This window comes from Trematomus bernacchii, unplaced genomic scaffold, assembly GCF_902827165.1.
Source record: "Trematomus bernacchii unplaced genomic scaffold, fTreBer1.1, whole genome shotgun sequence".
In the NCBI taxonomy this organism is placed as follows: Eukaryota; Metazoa; Chordata; class Actinopteri; order Perciformes; family Nototheniidae; genus Trematomus; species Trematomus bernacchii.
In genome coordinates, this window is record NW_022987547.1 from 1,606,810 (window position 1) to 1,629,974 (window position 23,165).

At 41.0% G+C, this 23,165-nt stretch overlaps 1 protein-coding gene across 1 annotated transcript in view; it reads right to left on the reverse strand.

The window, feature by feature from the left end:
* The window catches only part of LOC117476268 (RIMS-binding protein 2-like), a 58,512-nt gene that overhangs the window by 26,024 nt on the left and 9,323 nt on the right, over nt 1-23,165 (reverse strand). Inside the window, 2 exon segments of the mRNA XM_034122664.1 lie at nt 1,640-1,762; nt 3,477-3,566. Coding sequence (XP_033978555.1) covers nt 1,640-1,762; nt 3,477-3,566 — 213 coding nt within the window.

The window sequence follows — 23,165 nt, forward strand, 5'->3', positions numbered from 1 at the left end:
CTTCTAAAGTTTTTGCAGAAAACCAACACCTGGGAGATGGAGATTCTGGGGTCTGAAAAACCTCCAGATCTGATGAATTGTGCGAGGAGAACAGAACCACCGTAGTGAGCGAGGGATGAATGAGTGCAGATTGGAAAGCTGGAGAAATGTAGTGAGATATACAGTATGTCCGAGAAAGAGCGGACAGATAGAATCAGTGGTGATAAAGGGTTTAGATTCTTTTGCTTTGCCTACTCAGCAGAAAGATACGTGTAGGGTCTCTGAGACATATAGCTCAGTGGATTTCTACAACAAATAACGGGAGAGATGAAGAAGAAACAATTTCACATTCATCTTATTGAAGCCTGAACTAAAGTTAGATTGATTTACATAATCTAATCCATAACTGCAGATCATTAAATGTGAGCAAAGAAAGGACTATATGAAAAATGGCAAATTGGAATCCTTTGAGGAATAATAATCTAAGAGTTTTCTTCAGAAAGAAACTCACAGACGGCTTTTCCACAATACTCAAAATACTTGGTGTATTTATCTGGTGTGGATCACATGGACTTTTTTTAAACTAAAACTAATACCACAAAGCAGTGAAGATGACTCAGAAGTCAAAGTTGTCATAGTTAGAAATCAAGTACATGATTTTCCACAGTGTTAAGCTTTAAGGGGATATGAAAAAACGTTATCATTGCTTGTGCGCATATTTGGATATCTAGAGTGCCTGCCTACAGACAGACTGGGAAATAAGACAAAAAAAAAATCATAAAACATCGTATCCCACAAGCCATTCAGATTTGGCTCCCCTTCCTATGTCCCATTCAGGCTCATCAGAGTTTTTTACGGCTTGAGGACTACCTTTGCAAAAGTTATTTTTCTTGCAAGTCTCTAGGGGTGTTTCTCAATCTCGAGTAAAGCTGCTCCAGAGCCACTATTCCAAGCATACTACGTCATCGAGTGCCGCCGAAGTACTGTTCCAATCTCCAGCATACTTGGAATTCTACCGAGCCCGGCGTACTCCGTTTGGAGAAATTTCGAGGCTGCACATGAGTAGACTCTGCGGTCTTAAAATCCCCACAATGCTTTGCGCACGGACCAATTTCCCCAAATCTGTGGCGGAAGATGTAAGGCGGGGCCTCTCATATGACGCACACCTGCACACTTGCTAGCCTGTTCCACTCTTTGTTTTCCGAATGCCAGGAAGTATTCTTGCCTCGCTTCTGAAGCAAGATGCTTGGAAGACATGTGCTACCAAGCAAGCGTACTCGAGATTGAGAAACACCCCAGGTCTCTTTGATTTAGGTCGGGGACCTTAAAGAGACAGGCTAAAAAATTAGGCTTTTACATCAGAGGGTAATAAATACAGGTACTTTCGGACAGACAGTATAAAATTGAGTAATAAAATGTAAAGCAAAATATGTGCCCTTTAAGTGATAGGTAAAAGGGTGCTAATGCGAAGGATGCTATGATTGGACAATAAACTCAAACTTGCTCATATAAAAGATATATAATGCATGGATTAAATGATGAATGCACAGAAGCATACTGGTGGAGGAAGCAAAGTTAAGCGATGTATACATGAGAGTGTTTATGGGATCATGTAATTGAGATGATGGGATATAGCAACATAAGCTTAGCAACATCTCACCTTCAGAACCTGCTCCAGGTTCTCCACTCTGCCTTGGAGGTGGCTCTTCTGCTGCTGGGCCACGTCTCTCTCCTGGCTCACGACAGCTAAGGTCTGTCTCAGCTGGTCACAGTCTGATCGCACCTACGTGAACAGGAAACAAGTCCCATTTTAAGGGAGGGAGGGATAGGAGAAGAACAAGATAAAAAGTGCAAGGAGGTTAAGAGGATTATAAACAATATAAAAGGTAGACACAGGCACCAGGAAAAACATTACAACGTGAGAGGAAATGCTTGCCCTTACATACTTTAAAGGGGAAAATAAGTTTGGTAACTTCTACAAGGTTTGTCCTTGCAGTAGACCTACTTTTTATATTCATGAATAGAGGCATTTCTTTTCTTTTTTAGCTGGAGGGTTGATTGGAGTTCATAGTCGGAGGAGAAATTAATCAGCACATTTCAATTTAGGCTTGATGAGAAAGAGCTGCTGACTTGAGCGTTCTGCGTCTCGTTCCTTCATCAGTCAGAGGCCTTGAGCTAAGCTGGTTCCTCTAAAGGTGGCCTCGCAGGATCAGGCAGAACCATCCCTCAGCCATACACCAATCATCTCATTAACGGGCAAAAGAGATGAGCAGACAAAAAGATAAGCTCACTCAAAGTGCTTACTCTCTGACTGTTGCAAAGGCAATGATTTTATTCATATCGGGAAATGTAGGACAAGTGCTTAAGTAGCATCTAAGCTATGTCCCGTTGGACAAGCAGCTAAATTATCATTGTTACACATTAATTTACATACCTAAACATGCTTTAAATAATCATTTATAATACACTTAATTTATGAGCAAAAATAACCTCAAAAACCAATCTATAATTTAAGAACAGATGATAGTAAGACATCAAATATAACCTTAAAAACAGTGATCTGGGAATGAAACCAATAGTTAGCATTTTAGCCTATACCTTCCATATATAATAAAATCCAATATATGTTAGATACATATTCTGTATTATTCAGTAAAGGGCTGCTGGTACTGAAATTCAAATACTTCTTTAGCCATTTTAAATCATTGAATCACTGTATGGAGTCCAATATAAGACTATCAATAAATACTATGATTTTGAGTCAAACTTTTTTTATTCTCTTTTAACTCTGAACTGTCTCCGGAAGATGTATTATTAGTTTCTGTGATAACTATGTTACATGCCATCACCACCTTCCTATTTTCCTTTTTTATTCCTTAATTTTCTCTCTATGCATCTTCCACTATTTGCAGCCCGTCACTCTCATTCATATGAGACTTGACACGCTTTTTTCCCCAACTTCCTTTTCATCTCTGTGCCCACCTTGGCGGTGCACAGATGGCATCTTCTTGTGTGGCATGGTGGAGCAAAATCTCCGAGCTGAGTCCCTGGACCTGTGTCATATGTGCCCCCATTGTGAAAGTCACCATTAGCAGCAGAGAAGCTAATCGCCTACCGTCTGGGTCTGTGTGTTTATCTATGCATGTGTGAAGTGGGGATGAAGGCCGATTACGGGAAAAGAAACGCAGCAATGATGTGTGTGTATAAGACGGAAAACATGACATTAATAGCACATTTATACATCGTTGGCGTGAAGAGGCAACACATGATAACATATATAATGATGGTAACCAGGCTGCAGGTGTATTGATCTACAGAGATGAATCACAGCCGGCAACGTATGACTGATGTTACAGATAGTTATAAGACGTGTGCATGTGGTATGTAGCCCCTATGATTAGTAGTGCCTGATACAATATATTTTACCATTGATCATAGCATGGCCATTGATCATCAGTGTGTGTGTTTCCTTGCTTTCACATGTGTCAGAGCCATACCTGGTCATACTTGGACGTCTTCAGGTGGTGTGTGATCAGCTCAAGGTTCAGACAATTTTTCTCCTGCAAGGCAGCATGGAGCTTTGCTCTCTGAAGAAGGAACAAGAGAAACAGAAGAGAGTTAAGTGTGTTGTTACATTATGATACATTATCTTCCTCATTGCAAAGACTTTCCTGTCTGACTGCATCATGTATGCAAGCCACACACTGCAACTCCATCTTAAAACTATTATATAAGTGACAGATGAAAGCGCCAGGTTAGTGCCGAACCCTCCCTCTGTCTGTCTGTACGCGGGTGTGTGTGTGTGTGTGTGTGTGTGTGTGTGTGTGTGTGGCTAAGCTTTTCTCCAAGACGCTGTCTGGAGGACAAAACCCACAGCTGCATACTGTCACCCTCCATTTGGTATGTGGCATTAGGAGTGGAGGGGGAAGAGCTGAAAGAAGAGGGGCACACAGGAAGAGAGAGACAAGAGAGAGATGGATGGAGGGATGGTGTGGAAGAGGAATTGGGAAAAGGTTTGAGGGAGAAATATTCAGGAAAAAGTAACAACCCGAGGAATTTGAAGGATGGAATAAGGGAGAGTCAGTTGAATGCTAAATAAGCTAACAAGTGCAGTTTGTCTCCTGCATTTCAATATGAGATTAAGTTTCATAACACGCAAAAAGGATTGAAAAGAGGTGTGCACTTCCTGACTGACTCGCCACTGCCCAGATCCACGTTCTGAAGTTGTCATGCCGCTGGTGCTGCAGGTACTCAAGCGTTACATAATTACGCCAGACTCAAACTAGGGCAACGCTCTCCTCCTATCACAGCTCCGAGCATTCAAGAGTGATTTCACTGCGACTGGTCATATCCTGGCTCATAATACCACTTCATGCTAGTGCACTAAGCTCAAACTGCTGATTGTGATTCTCAGAATAAGAATAATATGTTTAGAAGTCATTTATAATAGCAGTTAAATAAAAAGCAACAGGAGATGATCACAGTTTTTATTATCACAGAACGTAAAAGCAGGATAAAATGTAAGGCTTTAAGATAAGTAGGGTTTGTTTCAACAAAGATTGCCCCTAAATAAAAAATAACTAGATTGATAGTCTCCTTAAAAGGATTGAATCTATTATTATTGCCCTATAAATATGCGTCATAAACTAGTGAAAAACCCAATCTTACAAACATTCCAGCTCCATAAAGCACAGCTGTGTTGTTTTTTCTCTACACGCTTGATGTAAACACACCACACATACATGCAATATGTTCCTGATTACTATGATATACTCGAGCAGAAGGGGAGTTCAAGCATTGTATGTCAGCGTCTGCACAGGAGAAGTGCGGCTCAGAGGTTTATGATCAAATTTATCAGTGCAAATCGAGTGAACTCAATAAACCCGAGCTGAGAGGAGAGGAGAGAGAAACAGACACAGTGAGGGGCCAGCCTGGTTCATCCATCTCTTTGTGTGCAGGCAGGGCTGTCGGAGGTAGACACAATCACACGGAGACACAGATAGAGAACAGACAAGGACGGGAAGACACAGAGACTGGTGAGTGAGTTCACTGGCTGCTCTTATTGTGTAACGCTGCCGCCGCATCACATCACTGCAGACCACAGAGCAGCTAGTGCACTAAACCACACCTAGCTACAGTAGCATCCACACAGGATTCTGTTCTCCTGCCTTTCGCTGGTCATTATGGGGACACGACACGTCATGAGGTGGCAGCTCTAGTTGTCCTCTGCGCTGACACCCCAGGACATGGCCTTGTAGCTGACATTATATTACATTACATGTCATTAAGCTGACGTTTTTATCCAAAGCAACTTATAATAAGTGCATTCAACCCTGAAGACACAATAGAGAGAAAAAGCGAGAATACTGCAAGTACATTCGTTTTCAATAAGCCAAACTATTGTTAGTGCTACTGCATTGACTAAGGCAAACCTTTTAAATGCTACGGACAGAAGTGAGATTATACGTGCAGTTGAAACAGTTTTCAGTTTTCAGTGGAAGATCTGTAGACTTTCTGCTGTCCTGATAACGATGGGTAGCTCATTTCTCAGTTTTGAGCCAAGGAATCAGACAAGCGCTTTTTTGTTGAGGGTTACCTGGGTCTAACTGGCAGTGAGGGAGTAGCGTCTGATTTGCAGATGCAGAGCGAAGTGCACATGCTGGACTGTATGGTTTGACCATGTTCTGGATGTAGAAAGGACCAGATCCAATCACAGCTCGTCAGGTCAGTACCTGTGTCCTAAAGCAGATCTGAGCAGCTACTGGTAGCCATTAAAGGGAGCAGAGGAGACTTCCTTCATGTAATGCCATTTTCTTAATGTCTTTCATTTTTTGTAAAGCACTTTGAATTGCCTTGTGTTGAAAGGTGCTATATAAATGAACTTGTCTTGCCTTTCTATAAGGAAGCGCAGCTGCGTTCAAAAGGAAGGTAAAGATAACTGGATAGAAGGAATGGAAAGGTAGCGAGGAAGGTTGAGTGAAAAGGGAGTAGAGGGTTTGGTTGTGGCTGCAATGATAACAAAAGAAAGAAAGAATAAAGAATGACCTTTTAAAGGTTTCTTTTTATGGGCCTCGGGAATGATGTCTGCATCTCCACTTCCTCCCACTTCCAGTGAATCACACATTCACAGCTCTGCCTAACACGTCGTAACATTTTGTAAACACACTGCTATACTGCAAAGGGGACATGCACACACATTTATGTGCCAATTGTAACCTTCAATATGCACCGATAAACAGTGAAATCTGGTTTGAATATATAAAAAGGACACCATAATGAGACCCTCTCTTAAGGAAACAACTCAGAACGTGTGTGTGTGTGTGTGTGTGTGTGTGTGTGTGTGTGTGTGTGTGTGTGTGTGTTCTGACAACTTCTTTCTTCCTCCCTCATCTGTCTTTTCTCTCCATCTATCTCTGTCTCCCCCCTGCACACACAAAAACACAAACAGAGACATACACACAAACAGATGCGTGCACTTTCCCTTCCATCACCCCCATGCTTATCATTCAATCCCCAAACCCACTCATTTAGCTGCTGATCCTAAATCTGCTCTGCTCACTGTGGCCTCTCGCTGAACTTCTAAAGTCCCAGAATGTACTGTGTGCATCAAGCCGATCCCATAACTCAGTCTCAACAAGAGCCTGCACCAGAGGTTAACATTTATTCTGTTTTTCTGTGGGATCAGATCAATACCCTCAAACAATAGCGTTTTCAAATATGGTAAGAAAGGTATACAAAAAAAGATTTGTAACTTTTCGTCATCTATCTAGAGTTGAAAAGCTTTAAATGTTGAATACTATTTTGGAATACTATCGAGACTTCTTATGCAGAGTTGATACCACTGGCACTCAAAGCTAAAGCCATAGATGGTTAGCTTAGCTTAGCATTACGACTGGAAACAGGCAGAAATAGCTAGTATGTTAGCCTGTGACACCCGGGTACTATCCAAACCAGGTAAGCAGTACCCCACGATCAATCATTCAGATTGTAGACATCATGTAATACATTGTGAGTTTTTGAGGCGCTGACAGATCGATTTTGTTGTGTTTGAACAGGGAAGTTATTTCCTCCGACTCCTACATAATGTCTCGTACTGTAGCTGGCGCTTCAAACATATTTAAATGTTATACATAGAGCATGTTTGATTATCAAGATTAGCCTATGATTATGCCTTAGAGAGCAAACCTAGGCAGGTAACGCGAGGCACACAATGAGATGCTGATGCCTAAACAAACAAGGATTTGCTCAGATCAGCTGACAAAGCAGAGCAGAGCAGTTCTCCAGTAGAAGAGAAGAGCAGCAACACCAGAACCTGCTCATCAGATTATCACGGTTGCTGTGAATCCATCACAACTGTGGGAAAAAAAAGGCTTTTATAGACCCTCTAACGTTTTTACACTAACCTGAGTGTTTGATACAAGAGAAATACATGTTGGGTGGAGCATCGCTGCAGTTCAGATAATCTTCAATCAATGTTTTGCCCCGGCCATGTTGTAGATAAAAGGGGTCGAGCTGTATCATACATAACACAATTACAACATATTAGATTTAGGCAGTGCTTCTGGTTATTGTAATATCATGCGTCACTGCATCACTGTAAAAAAAAAAAAATCTGCAGCGTAATGTTTTATATAAAATGAACTGTTTGATCCGGTCCAAACCAGAACAGGAAGTTACTTTGATCTTTGCAGAAAGATGTCATTTTATATCAAATGTTCACTTTTTACCTGATATTAAAGAATTGTACAGACAGTAATTGAAAATGATTGAATATAATTGACCCACCTGATCACCTGACAAGTATTCAAGATAAAAATTGGGCTGTATATGAAATCCTTTTAAGATAGTCCCTTTTTCATTACAAGGACTTTATTTACTTCAGTCGTCATAGCCGTTTAAGCACTTAAGGCTTTAAATCATGACAACAAATCTTGACAACAAATCTTGACGAAGGATTTATGCGTATTTAAGGAAGTATTTATTATTTGGAATTATAGATGTGCCACTTAAGAATTAAACGAACATTAAATGGGAATTAATTGCAACGTTTAAATCTTGCCTTATGTAAGCCAACAGAAAATTACATGGACAAGATGTTGGATTATCTTAATTTAGAAATATATGGATCACACTCGCAATGTTATTTATTGCCGAAGAGTAATTGAGTAAGCCGGTAGCGTCTGCGGTGATAATGCAGGATAGATAAAGGATGAAATAATTGGTGCATTAGGAGATTTCTACATTCGCTTCTGCTGATCCTAAATGGGATTTTTTTTGGTGGGTAGAGGATTGCTCCTGCTTTCCCTCAACTCCCAGCGGGATTGTCATTAATCAGATGTCACAGCGAAACACTTTGTTCCACTTAACTGTGGGTGGAAAGACACCAACGAAATCTGCTGTCTTTAGTGGGAGCACGTGGAGTCAAAGACAAGCAGAGGTGTGCCATGTGTCCATCAAATGTAACAAGTGAAGATATGACCTTCATGTAAAATATATGGAAATATATATGCTGCATTCTGAGGTTTGCTGCATTTGATTATACTTTATAATAAAGTGTTTCCTTCTAACAGCACTTCCATTTTGAAGGTAAACTAGAGTGCAGGACTCAAGTTTGGAGAAGCGATCATATTAGACAAATTCACTTTCTGTAGACCTCACCTCACTCTCAACCCACAGATAAGCATAATCTCCTCTCGGTTTTCTTTGTAAGTTATATTAAGAACAGAGTAGGCTGCGTGCTACTGTATCCGAATATTAGAAATAGTCTGATATATCAAACCGGTAACATATTTCACGGCTAACTACTCAAATGTGTGCAGAGTGGTTTAGTAGGACTACAGTTAATGTGTATGTGCATAGACACACCTGTGAGTATGTGTGTGTTTCTGTGTGAGAGATTGGTATGCACTTCTGTGGAAAGACAATGGGCAAATGGAGTCAGAGTCATCGATGTTGTCCCACCACTAATAGCTGTGGCAACATCAGCTGGTCAGGAGCAATCAGGACCATGGACAGCTCCTCAGCATTTTTAAAGGAGGGAAGATGGTGACAAATGCCGGAAAAACCTGTATGTAGAATCTTCCTTACTGCGCAATGCCACACCTTTTATTTTGCGTATTGTATCACATTAAAGGACTGCATATCAAACGCTGGGGTAGGAGTATAAATGATACATGTTAACCTATTTAAAGCCTTTATAGGATCTAACAACTCATTTGAAATATGGGTTACAGCCTTGCCACCAGTTTCACGTTTGGTTGTGCTCATTTCCGCAAAGCATAGCAAAAGGCAAGCAAAGGTTGTAAAAAAGACCTGAATCATGAAAAACAGATATTTAAAATATTCACAAAATATCTAGTTAGAGGGACACACACACGCACACAAATATTGATTTTGGTGACAATGGGGCATTGTTTCGTTATATTTTTATGATGTAATGAAGTTTTGAGCTGGAACAGTTGCCTTTTACAAAAGCTGACTCAAGGAACATTTTCAAAATGACTGCAATTGTAGTACCTTATTGCTGGAGTAGCACAAGTTTATTTTCACGATGATGGATCACCTACCTAAAGAATAATTCAACACCCATGCCAAACTGAAATGAAAAGAAAGCAATAACTGGCTGGAGGGGGACAACATCTATCATCTATCCATCATATCAAGACAGTTTCAAGAAAAAGGTTTGACGTTTGAGAAGTATGAAAATGTTACTGATGGACTACTGTACAACATATACAAGCAGCAGTATGAATATGTTGATTGAAAATCAGTTAACAACAGATTGTATCCAAATGAGGACACGCTTTCAAGGTTGCCTTTAAGGTAGTTGAACATTGGCATTGTACATCCCCACTTAAGGAATTGGTTATGAAAATGAGATACATTTCAGAGATGTATTGAGTAGCTTTAGCAAGGTCTTCACTGCAGCAGAAAAGATGATGTGTAGCAGAGTTTGTCCTCTGAAGGGCTCACTAGGTGTTTGCCTTTTCATAAGAGAATGTGTGACTTCTCTCCCACTTAATGTTCTGCCAAACATCAGCTTCTTTGGCACATGTTCAAGTCTCAAGAGCATTTTGAGATCAATTGTTATAATGCTGTTAAGACTGTGCATTACCTCTGGTTTACAGCAAGTGCATGACACCTGGGCAGCTACTTTACAAGAGCGGCACAGGACATTCCCAAACAGCCATTTCCTTTAACCTTTAAGACATGTAGTGTTCAGGTGTGCCAGATTTAGACTGCAACTGTTTGTATCGCTTATCTTTCTTTGTGCTTTTAATGAAGGGCAGTTCACAGTGAGTGTTACTATAATGTCACCAATAGATTATTCATCAAAAATATTCCCCTATGTGTTCCTCTCAACCTATGAATATAATGCGTCTCCACAGGTGCCTCATTCATAAAACATAAATGTGCGGCTAATCTTGCTTTTGTGTGTGAGTGAGAAAAACACACACACACACACATATATGTCACACCCAGCAAACCTACAAGGCAATGTCGAATAAGTATAAACTGTGGACCCAGATGGCAGTGAGTAACATCGATATAGTGAAGCATGAGTTGGAGTGTGTGTGTGTGTGTGTGTGTGTGTGTGTGAGTGTTTGTGTGCATGCAAGCATGAATGAGTTGCATAACTAGCATCTCCAGGCATACACCCGCCGTAAGCTCTTGTGCATCCACAATGTTCCAGACTTCCCATCTGAATCCTAAAGATTCAAAATCCCTTAAAATTATTCATGTGGCAAGAAGTAGTCGCATAAAAACACACATACACACTCTATTAAGTTAAAACTGCAAGTTCTCACGACAAATGACACCTTTAAAAAAATGTAGGAAACCCCGTGCTGTTGATGGATATGTAAATAGAGGTCTTAAGAAATATCTGAATATAAAATATGTGACTCACAGACAGATGAAATGAATTTGGATAAACTGAATGGAAACCCAGCCTACGCAGTCAAAGACGTTTAATTTGAACAATATCTCCAGTCCAAAAGATTGAATGTCAGGTCAATGTGGCAGCAGATTTGTTTGGCACAGTCAGAATCTTCTTCAGAACTCAGCAATCAATGTACAGTCTCCTGTGCTAAGGGAAACCACACACTCAATATGTTTGCTAAGAATTATGTGTTCAAAGACTGTGCACAAATTCTGTGATATGTAGCGCCCTGGTTTCTCTACATCCTGCAGTGTGTGTGTGTTAGTGTGTGTGTGTGCATGTGAACTGCACTGCCAGCCTCTCACAGAGCAGGAGACAAACCAGAGTTTTATGGAGGAGAGAAGACAGAGGAGAGGCAGGGAGAGGCCGGCGCTACCGCCAGGAGAGATTAACTTCTCCTCCACGTAACACACATCCTCATTCACCTCACTCTTCAACCTCCTCTGTCTCTTCTCCTGTTACTCATGCGAGCGCTGCCTGGGTTCTGTAATGTTCCTGCCTGTGTAATGTATGTGTTTATATATATATATATAGAGTTTATAGAGTTTATACAGTGTTTGCTTGTGTGTCTCCATAGGTCGCAGGGATGCATGTTAACATATAGGTATGTCAAATAAAGTCAAGATGTAGTCCCACATCGCGGGAAAGTAGCTATGTTTTCAAGTTTTCTTAACAATTGCAATTTGCATTATTATCTAAGATCGCCATTTCAATGACATCCAGATATTGTACTTTCATGATTATCAACTTTCAGGGGACATCATTTAAAATTGAAGCTACATTTGTTGCCAGAGAAACTGCAATCTCTCCTATCTGGATGTAAATCCAATCTGAAAGTGCTCCTAACAAGGCCAGGGAGGAAAACAGAGCCCATGTGAGCATATTCACTTTGACTGATATGTAGAGGTGCTCCAGCTGTACTTCATAAAGAGGGCCCTCGGGGGGGGAAAGGCTGGCCTCTCCGGAGAATACACATGCCCCACGGGGAATATTAGGGCATGTGAATGTGCAAATTGAAGAGTGTGTGTGCGTTGTATGTACATACTGAGGGAGCAGGCAGGGAGAGTGAAACAGGGCTCCCATGACGTGGGCAGCAAAGCTTCCAGTCACATTGATGACATAACACATTTGATGTGAACAGGACCTATTGTTCCCTCAGGCCACACAGAGAATATCAGAGGGCTGGAAAATAAGTTTGTAGGAAGATCAGTGCAATGCTAATGAGGAGCCCAAGAGCTGGTTAGGGATTACATGTGCTTCGATGGACCTTCATGCTCACATAATGCTTGGATGGAACTTAATGCTCAGAATACAAGTGCACGCACACACACGCACATGCCTGTATATAAACACTCAAGCACAAGCAAATCCATGAAAAGACTCAAACACACGAACGCCACCCGGGTCAGGGACGCACACACATTCCCCACATGATTCTATATGTGCATACACATTCACACAATTCCCACAAATACACATTCACGTGACCCCAATCTGCAGCAAAACACACTGCACAAGCTACTAAATAATTTACATCTGACCCCATTGCACAGTTGCTCAAATGTACAGTATGCTAGAAATTCACTGACAGAGCCTCAGCAGAGGTTTCCTCACCACTGCTTTCTATGAGGGTTTACATTCAAGATCTATATTTATACAAATACATTATATAGCATATTTTGTATGGATATCTCATCCAAAGAAAAAGGTCAAACTAAATGATTAATGCAGTGGTAACAGCATAAAACTTGTATTTTATTCTAATCAGCAGATTCTTGCTGAACACCGTCCTCTAACAAAGACAAAACCCTTGCAGTGGGTTATGTAAGTATTGGTCTCGTTTGATGTCACGACTGCCAGTAGATTTTAGAATTCATTATAATATTTTAGTTGATATCTATCAGGTACTACACATTCCTGAGCACATTTCTTAATTGACTCTCAGGTCAGAAAACCAATGGCTACTGTACTGTTCCTTTAATTAGATCATGAGTATTAGTCACTCCTATACAACGGATATATTGCTCTTCAGTTACTGTTATTACTTTTTTCCTTCCCGTTTTACTTTTTCCACTCAAAGCGATTAATAACATTTGATTTGAAAAGGTTTACATAAATAAACGATAACAAGCTTTATGTATTTTACAACCATTTGTTTCACATACATTGCACAAGCTATGAAATGGTTCCTCCTGCGAGAAGAGCAACAATTGCAGTTGCCGTGCAACATGGGAAAAAAAGCTATGAATCTGCTGCCATGATGACTATATCGCTAGCCTTTGAACAAAACATGCAAAGCTCCATGAGATAATCTTTTAGCGACTTTGGTTTCAACAAAAAAATTGGACAATGAAACTTTGGGATTTAAAAAAAGTCATTTACGGAGGCCAAAACTGAAACTCATCATCGAGACACTTAAAAGGTTTGATTGTATAAAAACCACAAATGTGAAAGTGATTGTCCTTTACTTTTCTACTTGAATTGCTGGTCAGGATTTAGTGGTTCAAATTCTACAATGGCTCCTGTAACAGGAAGCATGTGACCGAGTTTGAGGTCTCAAGTGAGCAGGACTCAGTGGCGCAGAGCGATAGGTGACAGTTACAGGAGCACAGGTCCTGTCATGTCATCTGTATCCGAACAGGCTGGTCTGTCTGACATTGTGTACTCTCCCCTGCCCTCCCTCCTGTCTCCCTCCTGTCTCCCTCCATCTAGTTGCCCTTGGTGTTCAGTCCACCAAAGGCTCCTGTCCTATGTTTAATCATTCAAGCCATTCCAGACACAAAACACTGTGGGCTGAAAGGAAGAAAGACGCAAAAGGCAGACTAATTCAGGCAATCAAGAAGTTAAGAGGAGCAGAGACTGAAAGAAAAGGGTGATCTCGACAGAAAGGAGTTGAAAAGGAAGAAGAAAAGACATCCTAAAAAAAAGGTACAGGAGACAGTGGGAGACAATAAGTGCTGCAGAATTAAAGTCCTTTTTTTAGGCATGCTCCTTTGCTAAAGGGCTCAGCTCGCCTGGCAGTGCCATGCTGAAATTATGTAGCGGTACAAAACCAAACTGAACACTAAAATTGTACGTTTTTTAAGTGCACATTGGTCTGCTTTATTATCCTACAACTATTAACATTGGACAACTTGGTTCAGGGTCATATAGAGTGCCACATATAGGGTCCTAAAACCCGGAAGTAAGCTGCGCATGGGTTCCTTCGACAAAAAAGCAATGCAATTTCTCCATAGGATTTTGGAAAATAGCTGGAAATAAGGTCTGTGGTTGACACACATTTAAGAGACGGATCATGTTTTGTTCAGTCGGATAATCTCCACATGTCTACCCTACTTTTATCATTTTCGAATCAATAGACCGATAGATTTATGATAGGCTTTTGGTAATGTCATCCAGAGGACACTTGTCCTTAATTGATACTTAATGGTTAAGTGATGACGATGCAAAAGAAGAAATACATGTGGTTAAGCCTTGGAATACATCTATCTGTTATACATTAAATACATATGACAACAAATCAACCAGGTAAGAAAGTGCTAAAATATGAACAATCTGTTGAAATATGTTATATTAAACTGTATTTTAATCTAGACTTTAATCAGACATCCATTTACTACCGACACTTCCTCTGTTCCACCTTCCTTCTGTGCCCCACCCTCCTCTTTTTGCGGTTCCCCTCTGCAGTGTTCTGTGTCTTTTCTCTAATATAACTTCTGTGTATCTTGAAAAGCTGCCAGGAAATGTGCAGAGGAAATGTTCCTTTATTGTTTCCCTCTCTGCTTCCCCCGCTGGCTAAATGACATCAACACTTATGGCATGCATGCTAGCAATCAATACAGCACTCACTCATATTCAGGCATGCGCTCGCATTGGGGACTACACATGTTGCGTGCGCACACAGACACAGAATCACACACACACGCACACACAGGCACACAACAGGGGTGGGGTGTGAGGGGAGGGGATGAGGGGGTTGCTATAGAAACTGTTCTCTTTCAGGTATGGAGTGTCAGGATGATAAAAAAAAAAAAAGTAGCAATGAAGTATCGCATGCAGCATATCTGATGCCCTTTGAATTATCTAAATGCAAGCCAGAATACAGGTCCTGCAATGTGCTATTTAAACCTGCAGGATGAATGAACAGTCAGTACACCTAAGATGCACAGCAAGTGTGCACACTGACCAATAAGGACTGTACAAATCAAGTCACATTTTGGAGTCCACTCTATACGAGGTGGATGTGTAGTAGAGTACAGTGCATGCATGGATACACTCAGTTAATAATACAGTGAATGTGGGGGAGTGTGTACGGAGGCATGTAATAGAGAGTAAAGAGTAAATGTGTAAACGTGCCATTGTCTGTGTGTAACGCACATGGTAGGTATGCTGATCTTTAACCGTCTTTTCTCCATAAGTTAGTGTACATTATGTGTTTATTATGTGCTGCCACACCCAGAAAGGCTGCTTCTGTACGGGGATTATTGCAGTGCCTGCATGTCTCAAGAAACATTTTTGATTAGTCAAGGAGGGAGTCTTTTGACTGCCAGACTCACTGATAATCTCAGGAGAGCTGCAAGGAAATCAGCCATGAGACTGAAAACACAAGTTTCATTTCTATCTTTTTTTCCTCCCCTCTCTCCTTCTCGCCCTCTGGCATCCAACTGAACAACAGCTGGCACTGCAACCAGTCTGCCGCATGGAGAGGGAAAAGTGGAAGAAGAAATGGGAGGATTGTGCAAGAGGAGCACGATTAGGGGAGTGTGTAAAATGTTCCTTATAAATCCTAATACACTATGTGTACCTTTGGTAAAACCAGGAAAAGGAGAGAAATGAGATCACAGACGGAAAGTAACACCGCACAGACAAAGCAAGATGATGCATAAGATACTAAGCACCAATTATTTCTCTCTCCTCCATATTTCCCCTTTGGTCCCACCCATCCAGACATCCATTCACTCAAACATAGGCATATACACTCTGTATATTCCAACCTTCACACACACACTTGTTTTAACACAACTCAATGCAACAGAGGAAGTAGTTGTTGATCATTTCTCTGACCATTTATCTCCCGTTTCAACTACTTTGACCTGATAAAACCAACTTACATTCTACTAATTGAGGAAACAAATTCTCAAAACTTGCTTGAAACTTAGGACTTTACTATCATGAAAGGATGACATTGGGACATGATAAGAAACTTCCGTGAAGTGTTTTATACTGAAGTTTGAGCATAACTTTGCCCAGTGTTTTACTTGCCATCTATGTCTTTTCAAACTTTTCACCAATATAAATGGTTATTGATACCAGTAGTAAAGCTTTTAAAGCTCCAGGCACCTGCTTCAGACACCTTGTTCCAACAAAACACATAGGAAGTGATGTGTTTTATGTTTTACAGAAGCAATATTTTTGTTTTAAGCGAGGAGACAACACAAAGACAACAGATACTTAATGGGCTGCAACATGATTGAAGAATCCAAAAATATTAGATACACTTCTTACCCGAGTACAATGGTTGTTGATTGCTTACAGTTCACACCATATTGTCATGGCTTCAATCCCTGCCATTTCTACCCTGTCCTCTGTCAAAACGGGATACAGGATGTAGTTTGTGTTCGCAACACAAACTACATCCTACAAGGTAAGAATTGAAGTGTGGTTGTAATGTACTGCATGACTTTTAGCAACGTAATATACAGCAAATAAGTTTATAGAATAGACCAGCTTGCCACGCACATAAACACAAACATATATGGCAACTGCCTCATGATGTTAAATATCTAGAGAGTGTCAATCAGCCATGAGTGGGTTAATATTCATCACCAACACCTGGCAACCCCTGAGCAGGCAGGAACCAGGAAAAGCTCAGGTTACAGGGGCCGACCACGTCAAAGCACACACACAAAATCAATTTGTTTGACAAAGCACCACACATTTGTCTCTCTCCCAGTGTGTCCAAGCGCCCATGTGAACATGTGTCTACATACACTGTTTAACATATACCGCTAGCATGTGCCCACGTACTGCATTAAGATTACATTCATCTTTTGACAGCAGTCAAAAGGCAGTGCATTCTTACACTTTACTAAATAATCCATGTGCACACACATTTTCACATGCACATACTAACCTTTCCAAGCTACAAACGCCTCATTAGACCCATTTGCCGTAACCCCACCCCCACCCTTCGACACACACGGCACACACCCACACATCTCCAAACAGGTGGCCCTGCTACAGTCAAGAAGCAGAGATCCGGAGGTCGCCTTATCCTCATTAAGTCCCGGAAGACACAAAATGTACAAATCCTTCTCTGCTTCCCACCTCTGTGTGGATGTCTGTCTCCTCCTGCAGCAGCTGCACAGACAGCTTCTCCCCAGCTGCTTGGCTATGCTAACCCTGTGCACTATATATAGGACTCAACAGAGCTAAATCAAACACAAACTCAACCGAGTCAATGATGCGGAGAAATACAGCGGCTGTAAAGAGGAAGCACAGTGGTGATAAAGGATTGGTAATTACCGTGCGTGTTGGCTAGCACAGGAGCATCTTGACTGAGGTGTCGCTTACTCCTTCTTGCTCTGATCTCCTCCCTTCTTCCCTGCTCTCTCTGGGTGGGGAATTGTCAAACGGCTGCAGCAGCATCAGCAGCATCAGTAGCAGCTCCGGGGCCTGCGTGTCTCTCCCTCTCTCTCTCTCTCTCTCTCTCTCTTCCTCTTTCCTCCGCCCCCTCTCCACATACTCTCTCTATCCTATCCTCCCCACCCCCGAAGACCCTCCTCCTTAACACCCTTCCTCCATCATTTTCTCCTTTTCTCTTACGCGCTGCCGTTCGCTCTTCCTTTGCTCAATTTCCCCCCCCCCCCTCCCCCCCTCTCTCTCTTTCTCTTGCGAGCTGTACGCGTGTGCAGCGATCTGCAGAAATCCTCTCTGTTGAATTAATCAGCCAGCTCCACTGCAACAACCATCAGCTACATCACAAGCTACTGTTGGGAGGAGAGGTATCGCTGGCAACCGGAAACAGACATCTTGGAGTCTGGGATACGAATAGGGATGATTTTTTTGGAAAGCTTCCCTGTACAGCCACAGTCTGGATACTTCCTGCTTGTCTGCCAAATTGACTGAAATGACAGCCTGCATGATGCTGGCTGCTGCCGGACAGACCCTCCCTCCTCTTCTCTGCAGCCCGTCTTAGCCCATGACACTAATTGAACAGGGTCTTTATTGATTTACTAACATACACACATTAAACAATGATGTTGATGGTATTCATTTATAAATTAAAGCGTTAGCGGACAAGTCACTGTTCAAATGGTTTGATGACAGATCATAGAAAGGTAACATGTTGAAAAGTAAAAATGATGAAAGTGTATTTTACTGTAATTTGGTGCTTTAAAGTTGTCCTCAGTCCCTTCATTTATTTTAAATTCAATATAACAAGGTACATGTCCTCATACACTGAGTATATGTCAAGTATATATAAAGCATGTATACGCATACGTTATTTTCTATTCCATGTAGGGGCATTAAAATGTATATTTGTTTCACTGCAGTAGTCCAAATTAAATGGGTTAACATTATTTTTGTTCTGTTGTGTAACTTTTTATCAGAAGTGCCACTATTTAAAAACTGTTTTTTTTACCTTGTCTGAATATCATTTAAAAAAATGTTTTCAAATGTCTGTTATTCGAGGCAAGTGTGACTATTGAGGATGGGTCGTTTAAGTTGTGTGTCTTAAGATGGCAAACCACATACTTTGGTGCAGTGTGCACAGGGGTAATCGGTAGTCGGGCCTTTTTGTCTCCATCTTTGCATTGCTGTGGCTTTGTCTCACAAGTTCCACTTCATGATGGCAGTTCTTCCTGTTGGGATTTCTTTCAGGAGTCCCCTCCCAGTTGCTCAATGTGATGTAAAATATGTGGGCAGTTGGGTGGAGATGACAAAAGGACCTGTTCTTGTTCTTTTGCAGAGTGCTGCAAAATAATATTGTTAACCTATAGTGGTGCTAAATGATAAGTTAAGGAATCCCAATGTTGTTACAAATCATCATGAAGGAGTAATACATTACAACCTAATTGAATGGAAAGCAGGTTGCGATCTGGTGGACCTCTACCGACCAATTAAGCAATGAATGGCTGAAATAAATCTATTGTAACCACAGGCTTGTTTCTTCCTAGAAACATTTAACAGCAACCGTCGAAAGCTACAGGGGGTGAAATTACCAGCATCATTTCTGTTCATTTACTCCACACCCGCTCAGATACTGCTTTGATATAACGTTTTCTGAGAACACAACCCAAACTTAAAATTCTACATGCAATAATTGTGAGGCTCAATTTTATCCCCATGCAACTCATTATTCCATTTTCACTCAGTTCCAACTGTAATCCTCACAGATTCACAGCTTTTAGCCTTTAACTACAACACAGAACACACTTGCTATCACACTGCCTACACTTCCCTGTCACAATGAGTAATTATATCGTATTGACATCAGCTTATGTGTGGGGGGTTCATGTGTGTCCATGCGTGTGTATGTGCGAGTGTGGGTATACAACAGTTAGCCCCTAAAAAAATGATTTAATCCGGTTAAGGGGATTTTCAATTAATCCAGGAGGGCCCTACATTTTGACAGTGCGATATTTTTAGCACATTTTCATTTTCCTTCTGATGCAACAGAATTTATTTTCCACTGCAGTTTTAAAGCCAATATGATTCAGTGCTCTCACAGGATGGACGGCAAATTTGTTTTCGCGTCAGTGCATGCTCTGAAAGCAAGCCAATGCTGGACATTTATGTAACTACGCATCTCTGTAACCATTATTGGTAAGATTTGTTTAACTGTGATTTCTATAGGCAGCTCCAAGTCAAAGAAGGACGTAAGCTGCAGTTGCCAAGGAAGCAGCTCTGTGAGGAACATTTATAGTTATGGTTATGCTGATTATTTGTCATAATAACTCTGAAGAATAATATATATATATTGTAAATAACTTTATACGGTCATTATGAGTAGTTCCGTTATAATAGTGAATGGTGTAGTCCTTTCTGGAACAGTAAGGAAACCAGGAGTGATCAGACTGTGGCAGCGTTACATTGTGTCTGTGGGTTTTAAGTTTATAATGATCATAGGAAAACTAACATGAAATTGGTTTTATCACGATATATTATTCACTCACTATCAAAAAGAAAGTATAACTAATTTCTCAGAAAAGGTCAGAAATGTGATAACATGCTGGCATGGCCTCTCTGATATCCATCTAATCTGCTTAGATGACTGCAGGCATGACGCTGCACAGGCCAGAACAGTGGGTGGACGCACTAAGGAGGTTAGGACAGGAAGTAAGAGGGAGGGTGGGAACGATGGAGACGACAGAGAGGACAAATGTATTAGCAGAGTCGAGAGAAGGGAAAGACGTGGAAGTTATGGGGTACAAAGCCAGAGAATTGAGAAGTGAGAGACGGCAAAGAGCAGAGATAAATGTAAAAACAAAGAGGCTCACAGATGGGAGGCTGCTTCAACTTGCAATTTGAGGATCCCGCGATCAAAGCAAACACTACAACTAGCACGCTAATCTGCTAGCACGTTTTCACTGCTTGCTGAATGAACTATTAGGCTGTTATCTAATAGAATACAGTGACTTGGGTATGGTTATTATTATTTTCAAAAAAGGCGCAATCGACACATTTTAGCACAAACAAAGGATCTAACTGATCCGTCACCCTGCAGGTCATAGCAGCCCTTTGAGATTCTCTCTTAACGGGAAAATCTACAAACCTTGACCCATTGGTTTCATCGCTTTGTTCACGTTACGCACAGTAGCCTAAGTGATACAGTAAGAAAAAAACTTAAATACATTGTTCTTTTCTGACCGATTTTCTAAAGGGTAAAGCTAATTGTAGATGTGTAATGTAGTTGTATAGAGCCAACTCACGCCATCTGATAACACTGTTTAAGATCAACTTAATTAAGAAAATAATAGAAAACTCGGCTTAAACACACACTGTCTAATACCAGTTGTTAAAACAGCCCTGTGAGTCAAAACAATGTGAATTTTCTGAATATCCTGTGGGCGGTGGAGGAATTATTCCAGCTGATTTGTGTTACATTACACTAGACTACTATTAACCCCGGTTTTTCGGTGCGTCCTTGATTAGAGGGAGTTGAAAATGAGATTACTGGGTCAGCTGAGACAACCCGGCTATTAGGGATTATTGATTAGTTGTTGTTCTTGTCGCAGTTGGACAGCCCATATCATCATGAGGACTATCATCTGAGTGGGCCAGCTGCTAGCAGTACACAAACGTTGCCATGGGGATGGTGTCCAGGGAGACAGCTGTGGCCTTTTAGCAGCAGCCGCACAACACACAGAAGGTCATTCTTCACCTAAGGTACCCTTCGCCGACTGTCCGTCACAGATTGTTTCCAGGCAACCGGTCTAAGGCTTTTTGTTTGTTTGTTTTTCTAGGAAGCCGTCCACCCTCTCAGTATTTTTTCTTGCCATTTCGGGAGCAAAACAACAAGTGAATTGGAAAAACACACAGAGACAAGAGAATCTAGCCCCATGCAATTCATTCTCAATGATACAACAAGGATTAAATGATAGAGCACGGAGTGGTAGATTTTAGGCATTTACTATTGCCTACAGCAAAACCAAGCACAATTACCTAAGTACAGAGGAATAACATGAAAAAGGAGCTGCAGTTTCATTGATCTGGGTGTGGAAACTTCACTGACATTTCAGCACCTCTTGTGTTGACATGGTGAACAGACGTCTATTTACACATCCAGCACATACGGAGCAAGATAAGCATTCATTGTATGTCTCTAACGGCAACCTGGTGAAAAAACCCTGATTATAACTGCTTTTATACAAGTAATGTTTATTTAAAAAAACTGAGGATAGCCATAGCATGCTGCTGATAAGTGACTAGATATGTGATGTGTTTTATAATGAAAACGTATATATTGTGCAGTCAGCGCCTGGAAGCCTTCCATTAAAACCATAACTAAATAGCTGGCTAATCAGCCATCTGGTGTGTGTTTTGTAACAGAATCTCTCTTAATCTTATATCTTCCTTCTAATGAGTGTTTTATTCCAGGTTTTACAAAGCTTATTTTGAACACTCCATTCAGCCAGGCTGTACATTTGATAAGCATCAAGAGCTGTTTATAATTACAGATTTATTTTTACGACATTTTCCTTTACCTAATTAAACTGAACGGAAAAAACTAATTTAGCAGTTAAGTTCAAATGTGATTCAGGGACATGTGCTTTGTTTCTTTCAATAGGTGTATGGATGGAGTATATCTGCATGAGCAAGCCCACTCTCATGACTGAGCTTCTCTGAGTCTAACTGAGCCATAGCTGAGTCTGTCTTTGCATGAATGACCATAATGCAGTCTGTGATAGTGTGGCTGTCAGCAGTGACAGCAGAAAGACTGCAAGGCACCCAGCTGGACCATCTCCAACAGTATATCCTCGTATACGAAAAACACACACAAACACGCACACACACATACATAATTACATAACATTATTGAGTTATGTTGCTGACTACAGCATGTTAGCTTTGGTGACAGACGAGGTTTGTGCCAAGGATCTTGGCTGTGAAGATGGACAAAATAACCCACTGTGCAGGTTGTCATAAATTCCTCCATAAACAGAAAGGTGTTAACGTTATCAGATAAAAAGAGAGAACATTTTAAAATGTAAAACATTGTGCTGTGTTTTAAGCGATTTCATGTCATGTAGTGAAAGGAGAGTGCCCAGTGGTTACTGGGAAAGATTTTTACATAATGTTATTTCTATATGGCTTATTCATTTTTGTGTAGTCATCATATATTGACTTATGGAGGCAAAATAATGATAAATAACTTTATCAAATTATTTTTGTTGTTTCGGTCCACACTGGTTTCTCAGATATGAACTCAGGTATGCTTCTATACCAAATGAATGAGCAAAAAGCGACTGCATCCATTCACAGACCAAATGACTGACTGTTTAAGCCTGAAAGCTACACTGAACTAAACCTTTAAACCGTTTGAAAATGCCGACTGTAGCATGCATGTTTTCTCCTTACTAAAACTAATGTCAAGCCATAGAGGATTATAACAGAAGCAGCCATTATGTTATGTCAGTTCCCCTTTGCCAGTCTGTCCACACTCCTGCAAATGGGCGTGTTGCCAAGACAACGACTCGCACACCTTGCCATCGGAGACCACCTGGGGGAGGCCTCCAAA